Source organism: Coenobita brevimanus, chromosome 69 (genome assembly GCF_032717465.1).
Source record: "Coenobita brevimanus isolate Jiangsu-jjx chromosome 69, ASM3271746v2, whole genome shotgun sequence".
In the NCBI taxonomy this organism is placed as follows: Eukaryota; Metazoa; Arthropoda; class Malacostraca; order Decapoda; family Coenobitidae; genus Coenobita; species Coenobita brevimanus.
This window is the reverse complement of record NC_137022.1, coordinates 3,862,539-3,887,284: the sequence shown is the minus strand read 5'-3', so window position 1 is coordinate 3,887,284 and position 24,746 is coordinate 3,862,539. Positions and strand designations below refer to the sequence as shown.

Below are 24,746 nucleotides of genomic sequence, written 5' to 3'. Positions count from 1 at the left end.
TAGCAGCACATTAAGAACCTGACCCATCGCCAACCACATTCTTCTTCTCTAACCATTTTAGCCTTCGTCTGTTTTTGTGAACACTCTCGGTGGCCTTTTCTCAAATCCGGGACTGTCCCTCTGGTGAGCATGCGCGAGTGTATTGGAGAAATGTTAAGAGGTAAAATTTACAAACTAATAAATTACAGGTAAGACAATGACTGTCATGTCGAAAATCGGTGTTAAGAATGAATAATGATCGGGACATCATATAAGTATGGGATCAGCTACAATATCCAACAATCAAAATAGCATTTATGCAAAGAGAATTTGTGAAGTACTAACATTTAAGAAGCGAGTCTACCATCGTAGCTCATGACATAGCACAAATTAAAAAGATCATTCATATTGGTTATGAGTTTTCTAAGTAGTATTTTACTATTTTCAATGACATATGCCATTACTATGTCTCACAGGCCGACAAGGGAGTAAAAATAATCCACAAATATTACATGCATGGTAACTAGGTAAGAGCTGCCGTAGGACCGTATTAGATAGCAGACGATATGCTGAAAGTTCCCCATTACTTTCCCTTAACATGTACTAATCTCTACTGCGATCAGTTCTACCTGTTGGGGTACATCTACTTCTATTTCATTGACTTGCAGATTTTTCTTTGTTAATATTATAATTCCTTTTTTTTTTTTTTTTTTTATCTCTTCTCCATATATTGTATTCCTCTAGGTTTAGTGTATCGTTTGATATCCTTGGTGTTAATTTTGTTTCAGTTAGGCAAACAATATGTGGTTTCTTTTCTTTGATATAATCATTCATCTCTAGTAATTTAGCTACCATTCCATTTACATTAGAGTACATCAACTTAATCATCTTGTTTACATGCTTCTCATGACTTGGGTCTACTACCTTTTTGCTTTTCATTAACCTGCAATCCAATTACTTGGAAAAAAAAAAAAAAAAGGAGTTCTTCTCTTCCTCTGATCTTCCCTCATTCTTTGTTCTTGCCTCCTCCCTCTTCTCTTTTAGTAATCCCAGTTCCTCTTGAGTTAGGCATCTTTTAATCCATACATTCTTGAAGTCCTCTTTTTCCATAAGTTTGTTTGCATTTTTCAGTATTTTCTCCAGTGTTTACACTCTGGAAGGTTACTTTCAGTGACCTTGATTTATTTATTTCATATTTCCCTAGCCTTTTGTGTTCCTCTACATCTTTAATATAGATTTCCTCTGACGCTTCCTTCAATCTGTTCATTACATTTGCCATCTCCTTTTTGTATCTTGAAATCTTGTTTTTTATTTCTTCCTCCTCTATACCAAGTGATTACTACAGATTTGTTGATGTCTGCTGAATCTTTGACCAATTTTGGATTGTTTTGCATTATTTTCTTCACTTCCTTTTCAATGCTCTTTTCTTCAACTCTTGTTTTTAAGTCTTTCTTTATTTTCACCCTTTCAGCATATGTGGTTTCCACATCATTTTAGTAGCTTTGCATCGCTTCATATACCTGGGTAATCTTCTTCTCAGTATCACTGCCATGAACTATCAGGGTGCTTGCCTGCCTTATTGTCTCTGTATCATTTCTGAACTCTTCCTTAATACTCTTATGGTTGACAACTGTGCTTGCCATTTCACTAAACTTCCTTCTAAGTGTACCCACCATCTGCATGTGCAACTGCTTTTTAATTTCATCTATTTCACTCTGAAATGCCTTCTCTAATATGTACACTCGTTCTACCAGCTTATTATGCATCTCCATTTCCACCAGTTCCTGGTAGAAATCAACATTGTGCTTTCTACCTTTGTCCCTTTTCCTAACTTCATCCAAAGTTGATTTGCTAAAGATGGTGGTCATCTTCTGGATAATAAGAGAAAGCTTCTACTTAGAGTTTTTGCATTCCTCTACATGCCAGACTAAACAGTCAACACTGAAACAGCTGATCTGCTTGTTCACTGGCACGGCTGCCTACTTCGTTGCATTGTGTTATATGGAAAAACACTTTTACCTAAACTTTCACTTTAACCCCTTATGGGCGGGCAGACTTATCAATTATACCACTGTGTGGGGCGGCATATTTTCGGAAAAATAAAGTATCAAGGAATAAGCCTAAACATGCATAAATCGATGAAAATGGATGAAAAACGAGGGAAGAGGTGTCACATGCGTGGTAATACGTCTCTGCTGGCTGTGGGAGGAGGAGGGGAGGAGTGAGGGAGGAGAGCAGGCAGGCAGCTTATTACCAGGCGCGCCTGGGGCGAGGCTAGCAAACGATTCACTCATTTGCTTTTTCTTCACCACTGAACACTATGTTTATCATTTATGCTTTCTTTACACTATTCATTGTCTTCAAAATCTTATGTGTTTTCTATTTTGCCTGATCACTTATCAGAATATAACTTACATACGTATATACTATTTTCCTTGAACAAATATAACACAACTTATATATATATATATATATATATATATATATATATATATATATATATATATATATATATATATATATATATATATTCTATTTTACTTGTTTCAAGGCTTGGGAGAGTAGAGGGCAGGACAATAGGTGACCAGGATGTCCCATCACCCAATTTCACCAATAAATTAGGACCAAAAATGGCTGAACGTTACGTAACGTCACCCACCTCCTCACGCACGGGACGTTACTTAACGTTGCCCTCCTGTTAGGGGTTAATATCAGAACACTATTTAGTTGGACCAAGTACTAAGCTTGACTCATATAAAGATACTTTTTGCGTATAACGATTTGAGGGCCGAGTGTGTGTGTGTGTGTGTGTGTGTGTGTGTGTGTGTGTGTGTGTGTGTGTGTGTGTGTGTGTGTGTGTGAAACTAGGAACAGACAGGACTTTGTAAATGCTGACACTCTGTTTTAAATGACCATCACATATTCAACAGCCATTTAATTCAATCATTCTTGTTCTTCTTCTTGCCAGGTAAAAGGATCAAGATGCTTGTGACGTGGGTAGTGTTAGTGCTGCTGGTGGTGACGGCATGGTTATACTCAAGACGGCGTCACAACTACTGGGCCAGCAGAGGCGTTCCATCCTCACTCGCTCTCCCTTTCATCGGCCACCTCCACCAGACCATGTCACCCTTTAAAAATCGCTGGCTGGCCCTCGACAAAGTGAGACATTAACTAGAAGCACTTGGTATCTGTTCTCAGATGGGGTTATTTTGGCTTAAACCTCTCATAAACCACTGATAAGTAACCCCAAACTGTCTAGCTGAGCAAACCCATCAACCACAGACAAGCAACCACCCTTACAGACCATCCTGTGTAGTGAACTGATCTTCCCCCGCAGTAGATCGCCTCTCACCACAGCAAGGCACGGGGAAGGGTGTGAAGGTTTGGTTCTCGGCCACATTTGCACTACTCCACCCAGTTAGTAGGGGCACCATAGTAGACTTCACATCGCTCTGTTATGTGGTTATATGGTTATCACACAACACTGTAAATTATTGTTTCCTAGGTTACAGGAAACGATTAGGCTTGTCATTCAGTGTAGAGCCACCTGGAGCAGAAGGAAGAGTAATAAAATGGGACAGAAGTGAAGAATAAGAGAGAGAAGCATACACAGAAAAGAGTGATAAAGTTGAAGGAAGAAGGAGCCAGCACCACATCAAGATGTGTAGACTGTAGCACCAGTCAAGCAGGGCAGTACTCCCAAGGTGCGTGGAAAACTGATGACAGGGAGAGATGGAGCTCCCATCTCATCAGCCCTCGGGACTAATTCCTGACCACCCCCCTTTTCTGAACTTTTTCAGTGTTTCAGTAACACAGAGAGTAGGTCAGCATGCTCTCTAATACAAATTTCTCTAACTGTCTACAGCAAACTACATGCACAGTACACACTACACTTTCTTTTCAAAATTAAAAGAAAAATGGAGCATTTAGAACTCGCCTCAGAGTCCCCAGGAGGGGAGACCACAAATGCCCCCACCATCCGCCCCTCTCCCGATGACGACTCTATGAGTTGCCTGGAACCACTGTCTGACTGACTTCTTCATTTCTGCAACATTCGCTGCCTTTCCTCTAACGTTCTGTTGAACATCACCTCTCCTCTTCTAAACCTCACCTTCTCTTTTTAGCCCCTTAACTGCAGGGATGTCAGAAGCCTGCCATGCCTGTCATTTCATTTCATTTCATTTTTAATGGCTCCAACATGCTTGCATGCGTCTGCCTTGGTCACCTAGTGGCGGCTTTCCATGCTGCACAATCCATTGCAGATATTAACACTTCTCACCTTCCTCACCCAATTATCATCCCCCATCCTCTCCACATGTCCAAACCATCTCAATCTACCTCTCCTCATCACAGCACCAATACACTCCAGTCCCATCCTACCTCTCAACTCTTCCATCGTAAACCCAGCCCCCCCAGACCTTGCACGCAGGGACGCACTACACATCCACCTAATCATTGTCATTTCTGTACATCTGAGCCGACGAATATCCTCCTCCTTCACTGCCCAGGTCTCACTACCATACAGCATTATACTCCTAACACATGCTACATACAAAGACCCCGTAGCACGTAGGGAGAGTCCTCTCAATGTCAGGAGAGGCAAGAGCTCCCTGAACTTTTTCCAACCATTTCTCATCCAGCCCCACCTCCAGCACACAACATGTCTCCCAAATAACAAAACTCTTCCACACACTCAAGAGATTCACCAGCAAGTTCAATCCTTTCACGTCTGACAATCTTCACCTGCTCTCCCCGACACGCTGTACACATAAAATCAGCATTATCTCGCAGTCTACCTCTGATACCACTACATCTCTTATGCACCCATTAATCACAGACACCGCACAAGCTGGAATTACTTCCCACGCCCTTGTGGCAAACTGCACATGGCCACTCTCCCTCGTCTTTGACAGTACCACCACCGACCCTAGATATCATCACTTTTGTTTTATCTGCATTTACCCTTAAGCCCTTGTGCCCCATACCATCTCTCCACTTCCTAAACCTTTCCTCCGCCTCCCTTTCGCTCTCTGGAATCAACACCAAATCATCAGCATACAACAACTCCCACGGGAGTCCGTTTTTAAAATCACGTGAAAGGGCTTCAAGTACCATGATAAACAACATGGGACTCAAAACTGACCCCTGATGCACACCAACATTCATGGAAAACTCATCACTCAAATCTCCATTCACTCTTACCTGGGTGTGAGCACCCACACACATAGCCATAACCACCCTAACCAGCCACTCCTCCAAGCCAAGCTTTCTCATTGCCCACTTCACCATCTCTCTAGGGACTCTGTCAAAGGCCTTTCCCAAATCAACGAAAACAAAATAAAGATCCCTTCTCCTACCAATATATTTTTCCTGAAGCTGTCGAACAATGAATATGGCATCAGTGGTCCTCCTACCTGGCATAAACCCAAACTACATCTCATCAATATTCACTCTTTCTCTAATCATACCTTCTAAAACTCTCTCTATTACCTTCATTATCTGATCTAAAAGCTTTATACCTCTATAATTTCCTCTTTCCAGGGCACCACCCTTCCCTTTACGCACATTTACAATTACACTCTTCAGCCAATCATCTGGGACAACACACTCATAAATAATCCTATTTATCAGGTCAGTGACTAACCTCACCCCTATATCGCCGGAGGCCTTCAACATTTCGGTAGTCAACCCAGACACACCTGCTGCCTTCCCCACCTTCATCGTGTCTATTGCCTCACTCACAGTAGCAGCATCAATCAAAGGCCAAGGGCCAGACAAACTCCTCATTCGACAACCGGTTATAATGCTTTCTCCATGCATCTTTAATATCCTCACTGTTCACCACTACCCTTCCTTCATCATTCTTCACACACTACTCACCTATGATATCCCGACCATCCCTCTTCACCTGACCTGCCACCCTAAATATCATATTTTTCCTTTCCCCATGATTTAGGTTATCAAGTTAAAGTCTCTGTGACTCAGACTTTGCCCTGTATACCACTCTTCTAGCCCTGTGCTTGGCAGCCAAATATTCCTCTTTGCTACCACCCCTCTTCTATTCCCGGAAAAGCCTTCTTTTCATCTTAACTGAAGCTTCTACACCCTCCAGCGGGGATAATCGCGCTCCAACTGACTTTTTAAAAATATTTGCCAAAAACTATATATGCATATGGCACATAAATTCAGCTTTCTCCTGGGATGTTTGTTGAGCCTTCGTCTACCACCGTAGGACTTGTGGAGACTTCTGAAGTTGGATCCACTTTATACTTCCCGATATGGTTACCACTGCCTGATGTTATCACAACAAACACTATTCTATGAATTTCAAGTAGTTTGGAATCCATACTCCAAAAAAAAAAAAAAAAAAAATCTGTGAAAGCAATGTAAATTACGAGCGTGTACGAGCTTTCCACCCGTGCTCGTTCCCTGCTGGTATTCTGAGGTGTAACTGTCATTTATTATTTATAAACACACTCACACTTTATATTCCTAGTACTTTATTACACTTATTTATATATACATTACTTATCCATAAGTTTCCATCGCTACTAGTAGTTTATTTTCACTCCAGGCATTCACTTTCTCATACAGTAAACTAGCTTAGAGAGCAAAGCTTTCACTTTCACTGTCATTACTGCAAGTATTTATACTCATATTCTTATATTAGTAATTATTTATATTTCTATTTACATTTTCTATTTTATTTACATTATTTACATTTATATTTTATTTACACTATGTTCTGCACTGTCACTTGCAGTAACTAAGGGTTCCTTTTCCTTGGAGCCAGGACGAACCTGGGACACTGAAGCACTCGTACTGGGAGTTTTTGTCACCATTTCCTCCACTGGCTCATCACACGATTCACCAGAAAGATCGTAGTCACTGTCCATCATTATCATGCATTAAATAGCCAGTTCACGTTCCACAGCAGAGTCACTTAGTCCTTTATCCCTTCCCACACGAGGTTTAGTAGGGGTAGAGGTCACAGGGCCCTTTGCAGTGGGCTCAGAAGTGGCGGAAATGGAGGGGCGCAAATCCAATATGGTTTCACCTCGAAAGACGACAGTAAACTGAATGATGTGGCATATTATGGGCACGGAAAGGTTGACAATGTCAGCGTGGTGACAGCTGCTAATTTTATATGCTGTGAAATGATTGCCAGGAAATCTAGACAATACATAATAACTTAGTTCCAGGTGAATGGAAATATCACTTAGGCTTCGCCCTTCCTTTCTTATATATATTTTTATTACGAGAATAGGTCTATCTGTCTATCTATCTATAGCCCGACGCCCTAATAATGCAAAGGGTGGCCACAGACAGAACGCCTCCAAGTCGCTCTGTCACCTACCTTTTGGCTACCCACCCCCCAACTCACTCCCCCCTCCCTCATATACCTCTCAACTTCATCCCTCCATCTCATCCTCAGTCTTCCCCTCCCTCTCCCTCCCTCCACGTCACCTACATACACCCTCTTAGTCAGTCTTTCGTTCTCCATGCTCTCCACATGTCCAAACCACCTCAGGGTATTTCTCCTAATCTTCTCAACCACATCCACATCCATCCCACAACGTTCTTTCACTTCTTCATTCGTCAATCTGTCCCTCCATGTCACTCCACATGCTCCTCTCAGGTAACTCATTTCCACTGCTCTCACTCTTGACTTGTTCCCCTCTTGCAAGGTCCATGCCTCGCTTCCATACATCAGGGTAGGGATCACAATATTGTCATGCAGTAACTTCTTAACTTCCATACTCACCTCCCGATTTCTCATCATTGCTTTCAGTGAACCAACAACCTTCCTCCTCTGCTGTACCCTTTCACGCACTTCATCCCCCAAAGTTCCATCCTTACTCATCACACTACCCAAGTACTTGGATGCACTCACATTCTCCATATCCTTGCCATCCAACCTCACCGTGCATTCTATGACTTCATTCCTCTCAAACTCTTGTTTACATTAATTTTCAGATTCCTCTTCCTACACACTGTCCCAAAATCATTCACCAACCCTTGCAACTCCCATTCTTCATTCAACAACACTGTATCATCAGCAAACAACAACACCGGAATCTTCCAAATCTCATCCTCATTCATTAGAGCCACCCCCACATCCAGTGCCCTACCTTGCACCTCCTTTACAACCCAATCCATGTATATATTAAACAGCCATGGAAACATCACACAACCCTGTTTCAGTCCGACATTGAGATCAAAGAACTCACTCAGCTCACCATCCACTCGCACCGTAGCCCTAGGTCCTTCGTACATACTTTTCACAGCACACAACAATTTCCCCTCCACTCCATATATTCTCAATACCTTCCACATACCTTGTCTATCTATTCTGTCATAAGCTCTCTCCAAGTCCATGAAGGCAGCATACACTTTCTTTCCCTTCTCTAGATACTTCTCCACTAAACATCTTAGAACAAATATCTGATCTGCACACGCTATTCCCTTCCCAAATCGCCTTTGTTCTTCTCCCTATCAATGAGTATTCTACCATATAGTTTTCCAGTCACACTAAGAAGGCAAATACCCCTATGGTTACCACATACTTCTCTCTCCCCTTTTCCTTTGTGTAAAGGTACAATTATACCTGATTTCCAGTCCTCTGGAACCCTTCCCTCTTCCCAAGCCAATCTACACAACTTCCTTATCCATTCCACTTCAATCTCACCTCCATCCCTCAGCATTTCACTGCACACTCCATCAATTCCTGGTGCCTTTCCCATCTTGATCTTCTTCATTGCTTCCACTATTTCCACCCTACTGATCTCTTCCTCCCTCCTTCTCCCAGTCATTCCCCAACCACTTATACTCGCACTGCTCTCACTTTCTACATTCAGCAAATCCTCAAAGTGCTCCTTCCATCTCCTCAATTTCTCTCTCTTCTCCACCAACAATCTATTATCCTATCTTTCACTCCCCTACTATTACCCCTTTCACACTGCCTTACATTCTTTACCTCCTTCCAAAACAATTTCTTACTCTCCCTCCATTTCACACTCAGATTCCTCCCAAACTCTTCATCCACTTTCTTCTTACTCTCCTTCACCAATCTCTTCAACTCCCTTCTCCTGCACACATATACCTCTTTCTTCTCTCTCTCATCTTCTCCCCTACCTCTACTCGCTAGCCATTCACTATATGCCTTCTTCATATGTTCCACAGCTTGTTTCACCTCATCATTCCACCATGCTGTCCCTTGCACATCCCTACATCTCCTCTTCACTCCACAAACCACCTCACACGTTGCACCTATCTCTTCCATGAATATCTTACTTATGTCTTCCATCCCTTCCATCTGCTTTAACTCATACCTTCCTAATCTTTCTTCCACTATGCCCTTATACTCTGCCATTTTCTCACTGTCTTCCAATTTCTCCACTCTTGCCACAGGAGCTGTTTCCTCCTGTCTTCCCCTTCGTCTCTTCAACCATTTTCTTTGCAGCCTTACCTTGGCCATCACTATGTGATGGTCCGAGATTCCATTCCCTCACCCTCTCCACACTCTTGCATCCACCACTTGTCTTCTCATTCGCTCATCCACACACACATAGTCTATCATTGCCTTTTGTTCAACAAGTTCACCATCCATCCTCCTCATCTCTCTCCATGTATACCTGTGGATCATTTTATGCCGAAAACACGTGTTAGATATGGCATATTTCAAGGGGAAATAAACAGGGAAAATTGGTGAATGAGTGGACATGGGGTGTTGCCAGGTGATAATTAGCCCATTCCAGGTGTATGGCAGTATCAATTATCTTTTCTCTTTTTCTGTTCTTTTATATACTGTATATATTATGCTGTATAAGAATAGGGCATAGCGCACATTTCAATGGATGAAATGAGTGGAAAAATCCGGGCAGGACTTGCATAGTGGGGCACGACTGGGGCAGGTGGAAGGAGAGGGTAATGGAGGGGAGGTAAGGAGGGGAGTCAAGGACAGGGGAAAAATGGCTAAATTGTCAACAATGGATGGGAGTACAGATGACATTAGCGGTACTGACTATAGCTGAACACTGGCAGTACTGGCAGATGATACAAGCCACCACTTGAAAGCCCAGGCAAATTCAAAATAACACAGAATCACAAAAGTCATGCCCTGCAGTATGATCTCTTACACCCAAGCGTCACGAAAGTGACGCCCCAAGGTTAAGGGGTTAACCGAGACTCAGCTGTCTGACGCAACTGACAGCAAACCCTTTTCTGTATCCTCCCACTTTCTCTATACTCATTTCAAAACCAAAGGTGGCTGATGTGCATATGTACGCAATGACTTATCTTGCTCTCGTGTTCTTGAACTTGATTCTTCTGAATTCTCTACATTCTGGCTTCGGCTTTCCTGTCATTCTCTAACTAAATATATCTGTGCTGTTTACTTATCCCCTAATTCTACTGACTATCAAAAATTCTTCGAGTATCTTACTTCTACAATGGAACACATTCTATCTATTTCTCTTTTCCCTGAAATCTCCATTCTAGGAGATTTCAATGTTCACCACCATCTCTGGCTGTCCTCTCCTTTCACTGATCCACCTGGTGAACAAGCCTACATCTTTTCTATCCTTAATGTCCTAGAGTAGCTTGTACAGCACCCTACCCATATCCCTGACCCCTTGGAGAGAGCTCCAACATACTTGACCTCTTCCTTACAATTAACCCTTCTGTTTACACTTTTAATCTTTTCTCTCTGTTGGGCTCCTCCAACCACAACCTTATTACCTTAACCTGTCCTATCCTTCTGGTACAGCCTGTGGACCCTCCAAAGAACTGGTGACTGTGGCACTTTGGAGCTGCAGATCAGGAGGCCCTCAGGCAGTACTTCTTTGATTTTCCCTGGAATGATTATTGCTTCCATGGCCGGGAGCCATCTGAGTGTACCTTGAGCTTTACGGAGGTTATTCTCTCAGGCATGGAAGCATACATTCCATTCTCATATCCTTTGACTAATGCAAGAAAGCCTTGGTTTAATCGACCTTGTTATAATGCTGTCTGCAACAAGGAGAGGGCCTATAAAAGATACCAGTGCCAATCCACTCCTGAATCACATCTTTTTTATGTTTCTGCCCGGAATCATGCTAATTCTGTTCTTCGCTCTGCTCAAAATAATTTAATCCGCACTAAATGCTCTCAACTCTCCAACTCGAAATCTTCTCGTTTCTTCTGGCACCCTCCAAAAACCTTTCTAACATCATTACCTCATCATCCTTCTCTCCTCTTTTCTACTCTGATGGCTCTCTAGCTATTTCTTCTGCTGATAAAGCGGATCTCTTTGTTCAGACTTGCTCCTTCAATTCCACCTTAGATGATTCTGGTGCTGTTCCTCCATCACTTCCCCCTCTCTGACGTCCTCATGGCTGACATTAAAATTTCTTCAGTTGATGTATTTTCTGCCATCACTGGCCTCAGTACTAACAAGGCATATGGGCCTGATGGAGTCCCTCCTCTTGTGCTTACACCCTACTTAGGTAAATTGTTTTGCCTTTGTCTTTCAATTTGTACCTTTCCTTCTTGTTGGAAGTTTGCTCTCATTCAGCCAGTCCAAAGAAGGGTGACCATTCCCAACCCTCTGACTGTCATCCAATTGCTTTAACATCCTGTGTCTCAAAAGTTTTTGAGTCTATTCTTAACAGAATAATTTTAAAACATCTTTCATATCACATCCTTCTTTTTGATCGTCAGTATGGGTTCTGTCAGGGACTCCACTGGCAATCTTCTCATCTACCTTTCATACTCCTGGTCATCCTCCTTTCGGGACTTTGACTGAAGCTTTGCCATTGCACTTGACATCTCTAAGGCTTTCAATCGAGTGTGGCACAAATCTTTAATTTCCAAACTGCCCTCTTACAGTTTCTATCCTTCTATCTGTGCCTACATCTACAGCTTCCTTTCTGGTCGTTCTACAGCCGCTGTTGTAGACGGTCATCATTCTTCTCCTAGATCTATTAACAGTGGTGTTCTTCAGGGATCTGTCCTATCACCAACTCTCTTCCTTTTATTCATCAATGATCTTCTAAGCTGTACATCTAACGCTATCCACTCGTATGCTGATGATTCCACCCTTCACCTTTCCATTTGGTTCCCGCAACATCCATCCCAGCAGTTACTTCAACAAACAAGGGATAAGGTTATGGCACTCCTAATGTCTGACCTGGCTCGTATCTCTGACTGGGATAAAAATAATCTTGTTGTTTTTAATGCACCTAAGACTCAGGTTTTACACCTATCAACCCAACAGAATCTTCCACAGGAGTACCCACTAAACTTTGATAATATCCAGCTTAATCCAACATCATCCTTGAACATGCTTGGGGTTTCATTCACTCGGGATTTATCTTGAAAAGATCATACTACATCTCTGGTATAATCTGCTTCCAAGAGATTAGGTGTGCTAAGCCAACTCCGTACCTTGTTTACCCCTGCACAGTTGTTGACTTTATACACGGGATTTATTTGTCCCTGTATGGAGTACAACTCTCATGTGTGGGAAGGCTCCCCACATACAGCTCTTCTTAACAGGGTGGAGTCCAAGGCATATCGTCTCATTAACTCTTCTCCTTTTACTGGCTCTCTTCAACCTCTGTCTCTTCGCTGCACTGTTGCCTCTTTATCCCTTTTCTATCACTACTTCCATGGTCATTGCTTCTCTGATCTGTCTGCTTGCATCCCTCCTCCCGTCTAGCAATAAAATCTGATCTCTCTTTTGTCCAACTCTCTAATGCAAGAGTTAACCTTTACTCCCAGTCCTTCATTTGTGCAGCAGGTCAACTCTGGAACTGTCTCCCTCTGTCTGTATTTCCTACTTCATACGATCTTCAGTCTTTCAAACGCAGTGTGTCCAGGCATCTCGAAATGAACAGATCTTAAATTTGGCTCTCTTTTGTATTGTTTTTGTTTTTTTTAGAAGGAACTGTTTTGTGGGCTTGTAGCCTTTGGTTCCTTCTTCCTCACATAAAAAAAAATAAAGTGCGTGTATGATTGCTGCCACCATGTATCAACAACCTCTCTGTCTTTAATAGCATATACTGCCACACAATGCTTGAGTGTCCCCATGTTAACCCGCCACGTCCCGGCAGATTTTTTACCACTGACCCCTCCCAATCCTGGCAGATTTTTTAAAAGTTTTCCTTCTGCTAAAACCTCCGCTTTTTATGAGAAACGTCAAAAATTCAGAGAGAAAGTGATCACTTGAGGTCTTGAGGTTAGAAATACCATATACAGGTATCAGTACCCCCACCTTGGTACCGTGTTCCCTCAGGCCAGGCTCCAGAAAAGACGTTTTCTTGGGAGGGGCAACTATTCCAAACCACTCATTATACATAAATACTTATTTTTCGGTAGTTTTCACACAATAAAATAGGCGAGATAAGTGTTGTTCACTCACCAAAAACATCAACATAGGCACCTTCCTTTACGACGTTCCGCCTCATCACTTCTGCTTGTTTCTTCCTCTGGCTTCTTTCTTCCTTTGTCCTCCACCTCAGAAATCACTTTTGCCTTGAATTTCGTCACTGGAGAGACCGTGGTGCGACATGTCTATACTTGCCAGGTCACTGCTAACAGGTGAGTTGCCGAGAAAATGGCATGCGAGGGGAAAGGGAGGGTCAGGTAGGGCCAGTCATTATCCTGACCTGCCGTTGGGGAGAGGATGGTCTCCCATATATGCCTACCAAAAATCACCCGTGAAACTTGAAAAATGTGCAAATGACGGACCTCGCAATTGCAAAAATGTATGGATACGTTGTCGGGTGTCACCGTGACAAAACATGGCAAAGTATCCATACGTTGTCGGGATGCCACGGGTTAAAACACAGAGGCAAAGACATGGCAGTATAATAGGTTCACAAATTAAATCCACTGAAGTGTGTGTATGTGTGTGTGTGTGTGTGTGTGTGTGTGTGTGTGTGTGTGTGTGTGTGTGTGTGTGTGTAGATAATCATAGCAAGGAGTTGGGACTGTAGTTGTAGAATGGCAAGGCACCTCTGTCACCAGTAATGTGGGCTGCTACCAATATAGTCTTTTGGCATTGGATAGCTCATTGTGGGTTTTATCTTGGGGTAGGTGTTTCTCTGTCTTCCTTGCCCCTCCATCTATCTTGCATCGTAAGTGAAGGTGAGGTACAGACACTCTGGGGTTAAGAGGTTTTTATTGTGAAGCAGGTATGTGATGGAAAGAGTGACGTGATCCATGTATTGTCAGTGTGACGGTGAATCTCCTACTGTACCCTACCTCCTAAGCTTCCTTCTCTGGTCACTCCAATCCCCTTCTGCCTTCTCTGGTTCTCTCTGGCTCTCTGACTTTCACCTCAGATTTCCCGGGATATATGACTGGCTGGTTTCCGGCTGGGTGATATGTGTGTGTGTATGTGTGTAAAGTCTGGTACATTTCCATCACGTAAACTAACTGGTTTTCATTAGTTACCCCATGTCTTTAATACATCATAAAATTCTTGACTATCTGGTATGTGTTTGTCGTATATGATGTGCTTGCATTCTGGGCTAGGGGATGTGTATGTCTCTTCTTGAACACCAGACATTACATAGTGTACTAGTGTTACATGTTGTGCTATGACATAAATGCCTATAACTATTATATGCCTGTAACTATTATATATTGTGTTATGGCATATTAAAGCCTATATTCCTTTTTCTTTCTTTTCTCCCTCTTTGTTTTTTTCTAGCTTTAATTTTCAGAAACTCATCCGGTTTTTGGCAATACAGGATTCATGAGGGGTAAGAATGAGGATTGAATCCATTACTTAGTGTTTGGTTGAGCTGACCTGTTCCTGTGCCAACAACGTATTGGTTTTTCGCAGAACTACCTGAATCACCAAACTTCTTAAATTTACCAGCTGACTACCTCTTCATAGTTGAGAAAAGTGTGAAAGACAGGGTTTATAAAATGTACATATGGCAGAGCTGGGCATCGCAATCTAAAATTCAACTGCTCAATTGTAATTCCGCAACCTCTGACCCTTACCTTTTGCTACCGCAATTCCGCAATAAACTTGGAATGTGCATTTCTGCTACCTCAATACCGCAACCGCAATCCAGTTTCACAATTTTCAATACAAAGTGCACAAACAGGGGGAAAATCGATTACTGAATTATTGTATTTATAATCTACTTATGACATTTATATATTGTAATATTGCCGCAAATACTTTGATGTATTTACTGAAAACTTACCCATTACAATTATCTTCTTCAGAACCGAAATTTTGTAAGATACTGACGTATACTCAGGTGAATGTCCTTCACTATTTATTTTGTATCAGAGTTAGGGCATACCATGAAAATCTCACAGTACTACTAATAAAATAATATAATCATATCCTTTATTACAAAAGTAATGTTATAATGAAAAGAAATAGCCTTTGTGCCACTCGGAAAAATCATCTGACCAGCAGCAGAATGCAATCCACAGAACTTAAATAGATAATTCATAGAAATGTACTCACTCTGGCTGATAATAACTCAGTAAGACCATTAAAAAAAAAAAAAGTATTTTTAGTGATCATTACATTAGCCCTAAAGATCGTCATCTGCCAAACTGTGGAACCTTTGTGTATGGTTAACTATGCATGCCACAAAATTTACTGCCACACTGGCTTATGGTATATCGTACCTAATCGTATCAAATATTTTTTCCTGGTATTGCCCATCCCTACTGGTAACTGATGCAGTGACACCTAGCCCGCCACAGCTGCTGGCCGGGATTCCTGTTCAAGCTTGATATTAATGAGTCATGCTGGAGCTTGTACTAACCGACATCGACCGCCATGTGGGGGATTGTGCACTGGATTGTGATAGCAAAAGTACTTCCATAATGCAATACCGCAAGTTTCGGACGAGTTTGCCCCAGTCACAATTCCACAACTGAAATTATGCGGCCCACTATTGCGGAAATCGCGGATTGCAGAAGTGATTGCGGAGGTGCCCAGCTCTGATTTATGGTTACCTCATTCCTTAATATCTCTTCTGTATCCTGCCTGCTTTCAGTGACAGCACCTCAGTTCTGTCATGTCCTCTGTTCTATCGTCCTATTACAAAATGCATGTTTTATGGTGCCTTTGATATGTATTTAAAAGTGATAAGTTACATGGGTTTGTCTTAGCCAAAAAAAAAAAAAAAAAGTTACTAATCACAGTTGCTTATGTCCATAGAGACTGATCAAGATTTTTTTTCTGATACCAGGGAAGCTTCCGGTATATGGTATTTTATATAAATACTTTTGTGAGCTTAAGTAACCGTCATACTTTACAGGGGCTGAAACTACTTTATTTTTCTTCGTTTCAGATGTACCACACCTACAAGAACAGTCCCTGCTTTGGCCTGTATGATGGCTTTAGTCCCGTGCTGATGGTGTGTGATCCGGACATACTCAAGAACGTTTTTGTAAAGGACTTTGCTCATTTCACGAGCAAGGGGCCCCTTCGTGCGAATCAACCCGACAGCTACATGAGTGACATGCTGGGAAGTAAGATGGGTCAGGAGTGGAAAGACTTGCGTGCTGTCCTGTCCCCAACATTCTCCACCAGGAAGATTCGAAGGATGTTCCCACCTGTGTTTGATATTGCTGATACATTTGTATCTTCCTGCCTTAAAGATGCAAAAAAGAATCCCTCTGTTAACGTGAAAGACAAAGCTGGACGGTTCAGCATGGACACTATCGCATCTTGTGCATTTGGCATCGAGTGTAACTCTCTCACACAGGAAAACCCTCTTTTAGTCCAAAAAGCAGACTCTTTTTTTGCTGCATCGTCACTATTGGTATGGAGGCTTCTTCTGATGAGGAACTGGCCACGACTGTTCAACGCTTTGGGCATGAAGGAGGACTTGAAGGAGGTGGGGTTCTTCCGAAGTGTAGGAGAGGAGATCATCAGGGCACGCCAAGCCGGCGAAAAGAGGGGGGACTTCCTTGACCTTTTACTGGAGGCACGGGCTGAAGACTCTAACACCACCACTGCCTCCGCTAAGCATCGTGATTGACCTTTGCCTTTTATTACTACACTATCTCTTCATAGGTCCTTTTGCTGTACCATATCTGTAAAAGTTTCATCTGCAGTGCAAGTGATGTAATCGGGAGTACACTAGGACCATGAAAGTGATGCCCCAGGTTTGATTTCCGGGCCAATTCTGTGATCTTTGGGCAAGGCTTATTTTATCCTGTCCTATTCCTACTTAGAGCTGCAATAGGGACCACATAGGGACCTGGATGGTAAATTTCATGACTCCATTTCGATGTCTGGGGAAAATTGGGACTTGATGAACCTGAATGACTGTCTTGTTAGCCCTTCAGTTCCCAATAGTCATTATGATTTCTTGTTCACACTAACTCGCCCAAGACAAACTCTGAATTCCCAAGTTTTTGCATACCTTTATCTTTCCTAAAATCGTTTCTCTCTCTCTCTCTCTCTCTCTCTCTCTCTCTCTCTCTCTCTCTCTCTCTCTCTCTCTCTCTCTCTCTCTCTCTTACATCATGGCCATTTTGCACATCTCTCTGTTGTCTGTCTATCTTGCTATTGCCAGACGCCTTAATCCCTAAGAGGTAGCCACTAGCAAATCGCCTCCAAGTCGCCTGTTCCCCCGCCATTTCGCTGCCCTCTCCCCAGCATGCACCCCCCCACTCTCATATACCTCTCCACTCCATCCCTCCATCTCATCCTCGGCCGTCCCTCCCTCTTCCCCCGTCCACCTCACTCGCACACACTCTCCTCATTAGTCCCTCGCTCTCCATCCTCCCCACATGGCCATTCACCATACCAAATATTCCAGCACAATATGAAAGTGGAAAGGGATTTTTAAAGGTTAATTTTCCACCCTGGGGAACAAAATACATCAGCTGTTAATAAGACGCTTCAAATTAGGTCCATAATTGCTTTCTAGTGGCAATATTATCCATCTTTTCTCTCACCTTATGGAAGACAACTGCATTTCCTTCATCTCTGTCTTCTTAAGTGCTTAAGAGCAATGGTAAATCTTAGAAAGTTCTTAGAGCTGTTACCAAGTGCTGACTTAAGTCACATTCGTCAACAAAAAACTTTTAATTATTCAGGACACCCTCAGGCAGCATCAGCTAGCGTCACCACAAGAAATACAGCAATCAAAATAATCAGTTACTCGTGTGTGATAAGTACCTAATTAGTAGGAATTTAGCCCAAATGATCACTGCAAGTTACACTTGACATCAACTCATACTTAGCCAGGTCAGTGTAAGGTCGTTTGTGTGTGGTCATGTGAGGTCAGGTACTGTTATATACGCCCATGCAGATTGGTTTGGGACTATTTGAACCACACTGGATGTAAAAGGTTCTAAACACGTTCACTTCAGCAATTCTAGGTTCATATAAGTCCTGATCAAGTTGGTTTCAGCAATATTAGGTTCATTTAAGGTAATCTGGGGCCAGTTTCGTCAGTTTATATCCACCTAAATCAATCAAGGGCAGATTAGGTTCACTTAAATATCTCCACATGTATTCAGTCTGTTCATGCATAGGGGGGTGAGAGTGGCGGGTGTAAGTGTGAGAGACGGGGGTAAGTGTGAGAGGAAGGTGTATGTGTGAAAGGAGGGTGTAAGTGTATTGGTAGGTGGAAAAGCTATGAAAAGCAGAGAGAGGGGAAGACTGGAATTTAACCAGGTGTTGTTTGCATAAGGTAACAGTTAGCAGAGAGTATGTGAGTAAGGAAGAGTTTGTGATAGGAGAAAATGAAGAGTGAATGTGAGAAAAGAGAGAGAGAGAGAGAGAGAGAGAGAGAGAGAGAGAGAGAGAGAGAGAGAGAGAGCAAAACGATCCTGAGAAAGCACTGATGGTGAAGATGGAGAAGTAAACTGTTTTACGTATGGTTGAGTGGGCGCAGCGGGAGATAGGACTGAGGCAGGAACGTGAAAGCAGGAGATGGATGGGAAGAATTACGATATTGTTAGGAAGAACAACAGCATAATGAGAAAGCATGTATACCTAACCCTCAGTCACCTGCCATCTTATGCTGCGGGAATTAAGGCAGGGTCGTTCATAGCTTGGAAATAATACCTTTGGGCTTAAAGATATACCAGAAAAAATACCAGCTAAACTATTTTGATCTTAGGATAATCATGAAGTCAAGTTTGGGGATGAATTTTGCCAAGATTTCGAAATAATGTCTTGCTAAATTTCATCCCCCAAGGTTGATTTTAATATTATATAAAGAAATTCATTCAAAATTGGTTTATATTTTGGTCTCGTCCACTCCCAGTCCTCACGAACAAAGTGATGATGGCGCAGTCCATCCTGTTCCTGCTGTCTGGCTACGAGCCCACCGCCTCCGCGGTGGCCTTCTCCTCACATCTCCTTGCCAAGAACCCAGAGCCCCAGCAGCGCCTTCGTCAGGAACTTGAGGAACTAGTGAAGGAGGAGGGGGAGCTGACCTACCAGGGGGTCATGGAGACCAAGTTCCTGCATGCTTGCGTTATGGGTGTGTATTAAATGTGATGTATTTTCTTGTTTATTAAATTTGTGTTGTATTTCCTCGTGTATTAAAATTGCGATGCATTTTCTCGTATATTAAATTTGTGCTGCATTTTCTCGACCCCTTGATAATTAGATTGTCATATTGTTTCATCTTCCGCTCTCCTATCAACATGTGAATCATTATCTTGCTTTACCCTATCTCAGACAGGGTTGGGTCGAGTTAAAGCACCTCTCCTTCTTGCAAATCAGCTGAAAGAAGAGTGTGTGTGTGTGTGTGTGTGTGTGTGTGTGTGTGTGTGTGTGTGTGTGTGTGTGTGTGTGTGTGTGTGTGTGTGTGTGTGTGTGTGTGTGTGTGTGTGTGTTGGTGCCTTCAAGATATCGGGTTTACAACATGCCTTTGACATAACCCCTAGGCCCAGGAGAGGGCATGCGTGTGTCCAAATTAAATCCTTATAATTCTGGGCGTCTTTCCAATGGGAGTAGTTGAATGAAGAGTGAAACCGCGTGTTTGAAATTTACGCCGGTCTCGAGTGAAGAGGGCAATGTCTGATTTGATTGGCGAAAGAGTCATGCAGCATTATCTAAACCAAAATCCCAGGGAATATAGATACTACTGGAGCTGAGCTGTTCACTGCTAAGATAGATAGACAAATAGATAGATAGATAGACAGATAAAGAGTATACCATGGCAATCATGGCAGTTTACATTGGTTTCTCTCTTTCCTTTACAGAGTCCCTGAGGATATACCCGCCAGCGCTGTTTGTGGACAGGACGTGTACCAAGGATTACAGGTGAAGACAATTGTACATGATGAACAAGAGTTGTAGATCGTGAACAAAAGGTGTGTATGGTGAACAAGAGATGTAGATGATGAACAAGAGGTGTAGATACTGAAGTGTGTGGGATGAGAAAAGGAGACCATTTTAAAACAAGGTGTGCAAGAAATAAATAATATTATCACGCAAATAGGTGCACGCAAAGTACACGGATCAGTGAACACTTAAAAATGAACACGTAAGACCACTTAGAGATGAATAAATGAAGATAAACACTTGATGAACACCTGAGGAACACTTAATGATTATAACCATATATATGTATAATCATGGTGTGCAGCTCTAGTAGTAATAGTAGTAGTAGTAGTAGTAATAGTAGTAGTAGACAGACATAGATAGACAGATGGTAGATACACATCTTCATGAGTAGAGAGACGGAAAGATAGACTGATAGGCCGACTTATAGATAACTGATTAAATCCCAAAGACAGTCACAGGTGAATTCAAGACATTTACACTCACCTTTCCTCCAGCATCCCCGGAACTAATCTGCGCATGAAGGAGGGGGACCTGCTGGAGATCCCTGTGTGGAGTCTTCACCACGACCCCCGCTACTGGCCCGACCCTGAGCAGTTCCGGCCTGACCGCTTCCTGCCCGAGAACAAGGTCAACATCAAGAGTTTCACCCACATGCCCTTTGGAATGGGACCACGGAACTGCTTAGGTGAGGTCATGTGGGGTCAGAATAGGGAATGGGGTCAGAATAGGACATGGGATCAAAATAGGACAAACAGAATAGGACATGGGATCAGAATAGGACATGGAGTAAGAATAGGACATGGGATTAGAATAGGACATGAGGTTAGAATAGGACATGGGGTTAGAATAGGACATGGGGTTAGAATGAGATATGGGGTCAGAATAGGATATGGGGTCAAAATAGGACATGGGGTCAGAATAGGACATGGGATCAGAATAGGACATGGGGTCAGAATGAGACATGGGGACACGGACATGGCTTCCTTGTGTCCTTTTTACTCTAACTTAGCCTCAACACTATACTCCTTTCACTCCAACTTGACTTAAAATTGCCATCTCTCTATCTTGAATATTGAATTTTGGCAAGATATTCAAATTATATATCTATCTATTGCCAGACGTCTTACTCCAGTAAGGGATGGCCAAAAACAAATCGCCTCCATGTCGCCCTATCACCCGCCATTTCGCTGCCCTCCACCCAGCTCACACCTAGAGTCTTATATTAATCACGAGGAAGGGCGGTGTTCTAGTAAGGCTAGGGAGATGACTAACACCTCTTCCTTACCGATTTATTTCTGATTCAAATCCTTTACTATACTGTATTCTTGTGTGTTACTCAGGAAGCTTACTAAAATCTTTTCCTTACCGATTTATTTCTGATTTTGCTCTGGTGCTATATTCCTCTGTGTTATTCATGCAGTCTATGTCGATATTGAAAAGATATAAAAAGCAGCCCACCGGATATTAATGAGGAGTTTGGAAAATAAATCGCTAAGGAAGAGGGGTTAGGGAGCCTCCTTACCAGACAGGAATACCGGCCGAAGTGCTATGTCAAGAATGCTTTTTTTTTTTTTTAGGCAAAAAAGAAGGAACCAAAGGCCAACTTAATCACCAAAAAGACAAAAATCTGGGCCAAGGTTATGTGAAAGGATTATAGGAAACTTACGAGCAAGTATGTATTGTATCTGTAATTTGTTTTCACGTGAAGGACAAGATTGACAGACTGACTGACTGACTGACTGATTGACTGATTGACTGACCGACTGACTGACTGACTGACAGATATGCACAGACACCAAAACAACATCAAAACAATCTTCTAACATCAAGTTTCACCCACCCCCCTGTCAGCAACTTTTCCGCTGGTTTTGTTTTGATTGTTTTTTTCTCTCTCCTTGAGTAGTCTAATAAATTCGATACTATTTCATATATATATATTTCCAGGGTTCATTTATGGCGGTATGCTTTATGAAGACGAGTCGAGTACCTGTTTCAAATTTGGCTGGATGGTTCAGATATTTGAAGAATAGCTGATAATGATTAATAAGTCTTTAGTAATTGTTCTGTTCATATTGTCAAATGGTTTTCGTTAGTTTAATGAGTTGTGTGTATTTGGAATTGTTTAATGCAAGCAAAAGTATGAACCATTAGTTAATGATTTGGTGTATCTCGTATGTATACAAATCTATTTGGTAACCAGTTACCGAGCTGAGGAGAGAGAGAAGGAAGAGTGGCCTGGCAGTTCCATTCCAGCTGTTGCCCGGACTGTGCCGCGCCTCCTGCTGCCTCGTTACTGGTGCTAGTGTTATGGTGAACCTTGGGTGTATGACGGGATTTACATTGGCTAAGGGGATCCCCAGTTAAGTGCTGAGGTTATAAAGCAGTCGCGTAATTCAGTGCGAGTGACAGTGTTCAGTGGAGGCGGTGGAAGGGCAGCAGTTGTTGTGGAGCTCAGGTAGCACATTCCTTTTGGTTATTTACATATTGTCTGGTATTAATATGCTATGTTATTGTGTCTAGGTTTGGCTGTATCAGAGTCCGAGACTCTGGTAGTTTAAAGGTAGCTGATACCCTGCGAGGTGTACGAGTTCATACACCGTTAGTCTGTTTCAGGTCCCAGGGGGGTTATTGTGTGGGGGACTGCGGTGTTGCTTTGAAGTGGGACAGTAATAAGTATGGTATTTGGGTGTATGTTATCCTAATTGGTTTCCCTCTAGTCTTGTGTGTGTTTGTGTATGTGTGTGTTTTGCTAAGTCCCTGTTGTAGGGAGAGGTTTATATATATATATACCGATATATACTGTATGCTTTCGTATATAGCTAAATGTGTTCCATTAGGGAATTGTGTAAGTTTAAATGGGGTTTAAATCTGATATTCGGAATTAAATTTTTAATTGCAAATACAAAGGTTGTTTGGGTATCCTTCTTTGTACATTCTGGTATGTCATTTGTACAGTTAGTTTAAAGAATCTGGAGACACCCACTTTGGGGTGACATATGGCGACCTCCTGCCAGGATACCAGAATTTACAAAGAGGATTTGTGGGGTTTGAGTGCTGACAGTATTAACCTCAAAATGTCCGACCTTGGGACTTTGGTCAGTTTAGGAAAGGAGTTGGGATACGAAGGAGAAGAGCTGAGAAAATTTATTGAAGCTGAAAGAAGTTACGTTGAACAGAATAGGAGAGCAGAAAGGGCAGAACGACGACAGGAGGACAAGGACCAATTAGAAATGGAGCAAGAGAGGCTAAGACAATTAAAAGAGCGATTGGACTTGGAAGAGCGACTTGCTCAGACTAGGGGTCAGATGGTTACTCAGTCAACTCAGGAGGGGGTGGCGGAAGTGTTAGAGCCGTCGTTGGTACAGATGCAAGTTAAAGGTCCTTCACTGCCGCCTTTTGACGAGAAAACGGACGACATGGATTCATATATACGACGATTTGAAATTTTTGCTAGGGCTGTGGTATGGCCAGAGGATAGGTGGGCAGTGTTACTCAGTTCCTATCTAAAGGGCCTTGCACTGGAGGTGTATTCAAGACTCAGTGCGGAGGAAGCTGTGCATTATGGGTGTGTTAAGACTGCTCTTATGGACCGATTTGAGTGCACGGAAGAAGGATTTCGGAAGAGATTTCGTACGGCAAAACCACAAAGTTTTGAGAAAGTATCACAATTTATAACTAGGCTGCAAAATTTGTTAAGCAGGTGGATAGAGTTATCTAATACAGATAAATCATTCGAAGGGGTGTGTGAATTAATTGTAGCAGAACAATTTCTTGATTGTTGTGGAAAAAACTTGCAGGTATATCTACGAGAACGAACACCACAGAACCTGCAGGAGATGATAAATCTTGCAGAAGGTTTTGTCCGAGCTCATGGTGGATTATTACAGAATGCCCGTACACCATGCTGCTCCTCTTCAGGGGTAAAGAAACCCGATGCTGCAGTGCAACACAGTGAGGAACAAAGTAATAAGAGGACATTATTTGTAGAGAAAGGATTGTGTTTCAAATGTGGTAAACCAGGTCATCAGGCACGACAATGTAATGCGAGTACAGGTTACAGGAGTCGACCACAAGTGAATCTCTGTACAGAGACTGATTCTAACCCAGGCAGTGAGGACGAGACTTCCAGGAATCAACTGTGTGGACAGACAGTAGACGTAGTGAGTGCTTTAGCGAGGATGCCAGTGTCCAAAGGGTTAGTGTGTGGCCATGCGGTGGATGTACTGCGCGACACTGGATGCAGTACGGTAGTAGTAAAGAAAGGACTGGTACCGAAGGAGTGCTTCACGGGACAGCAAAGGAAGGTGAGACTCGTCAATGGACAGGTGGAACAGCATCCGCTGGCAAAATTTGAAGTTCAAACTCCATACTATACGGGACAAGTGGAGGCAGTTTGCATGGATGATCCAGTTTATGAATTAATAATTGGGAATATTGCAGGTGCTACAAAATTAGAAAGTCTACTAGAGAGCCATGCCATTGC

General features: G+C 42.5%; 2 protein-coding genes across 2 annotated transcripts; both read left to right on the top strand.

Moving 5' to 3' along the window:
* The first annotated feature begins 2,961 nt into the window (after positions 1–2,961).
* Positions 2,962–16,988, top strand: LOC145406056 (cytochrome P450 3A41-like). Its single transcript, XM_080277242.1, has 2 exons — positions 2,962–3,138; positions 16,296–16,988. Exons 1-2 carry the CDS (start codon positions 2,962–2,964, stop codon positions 16,986–16,988), a joined length of 870 nt encoding a protein of 289 aa, XP_080133368.1.
* A 2,264-nt stretch (positions 16,989–19,252) lies between these two features.
* On the top strand, positions 19,253–22,821 carry LOC145406054 (cytochrome P450 9e2-like). The gene is made up of 4 exons (XM_080277240.1): positions 19,253–19,451; positions 20,179–20,239; positions 20,758–20,948; positions 22,784–22,821. The coding sequence occupies exons 1-4, from the start codon at positions 19,253–19,255 to the stop codon at positions 22,819–22,821; spliced, it is 489 nt and encodes a 162-aa protein (XP_080133366.1).
* The last annotated feature ends 1,925 nt before the right edge of the window (positions 22,822–24,746 follow it).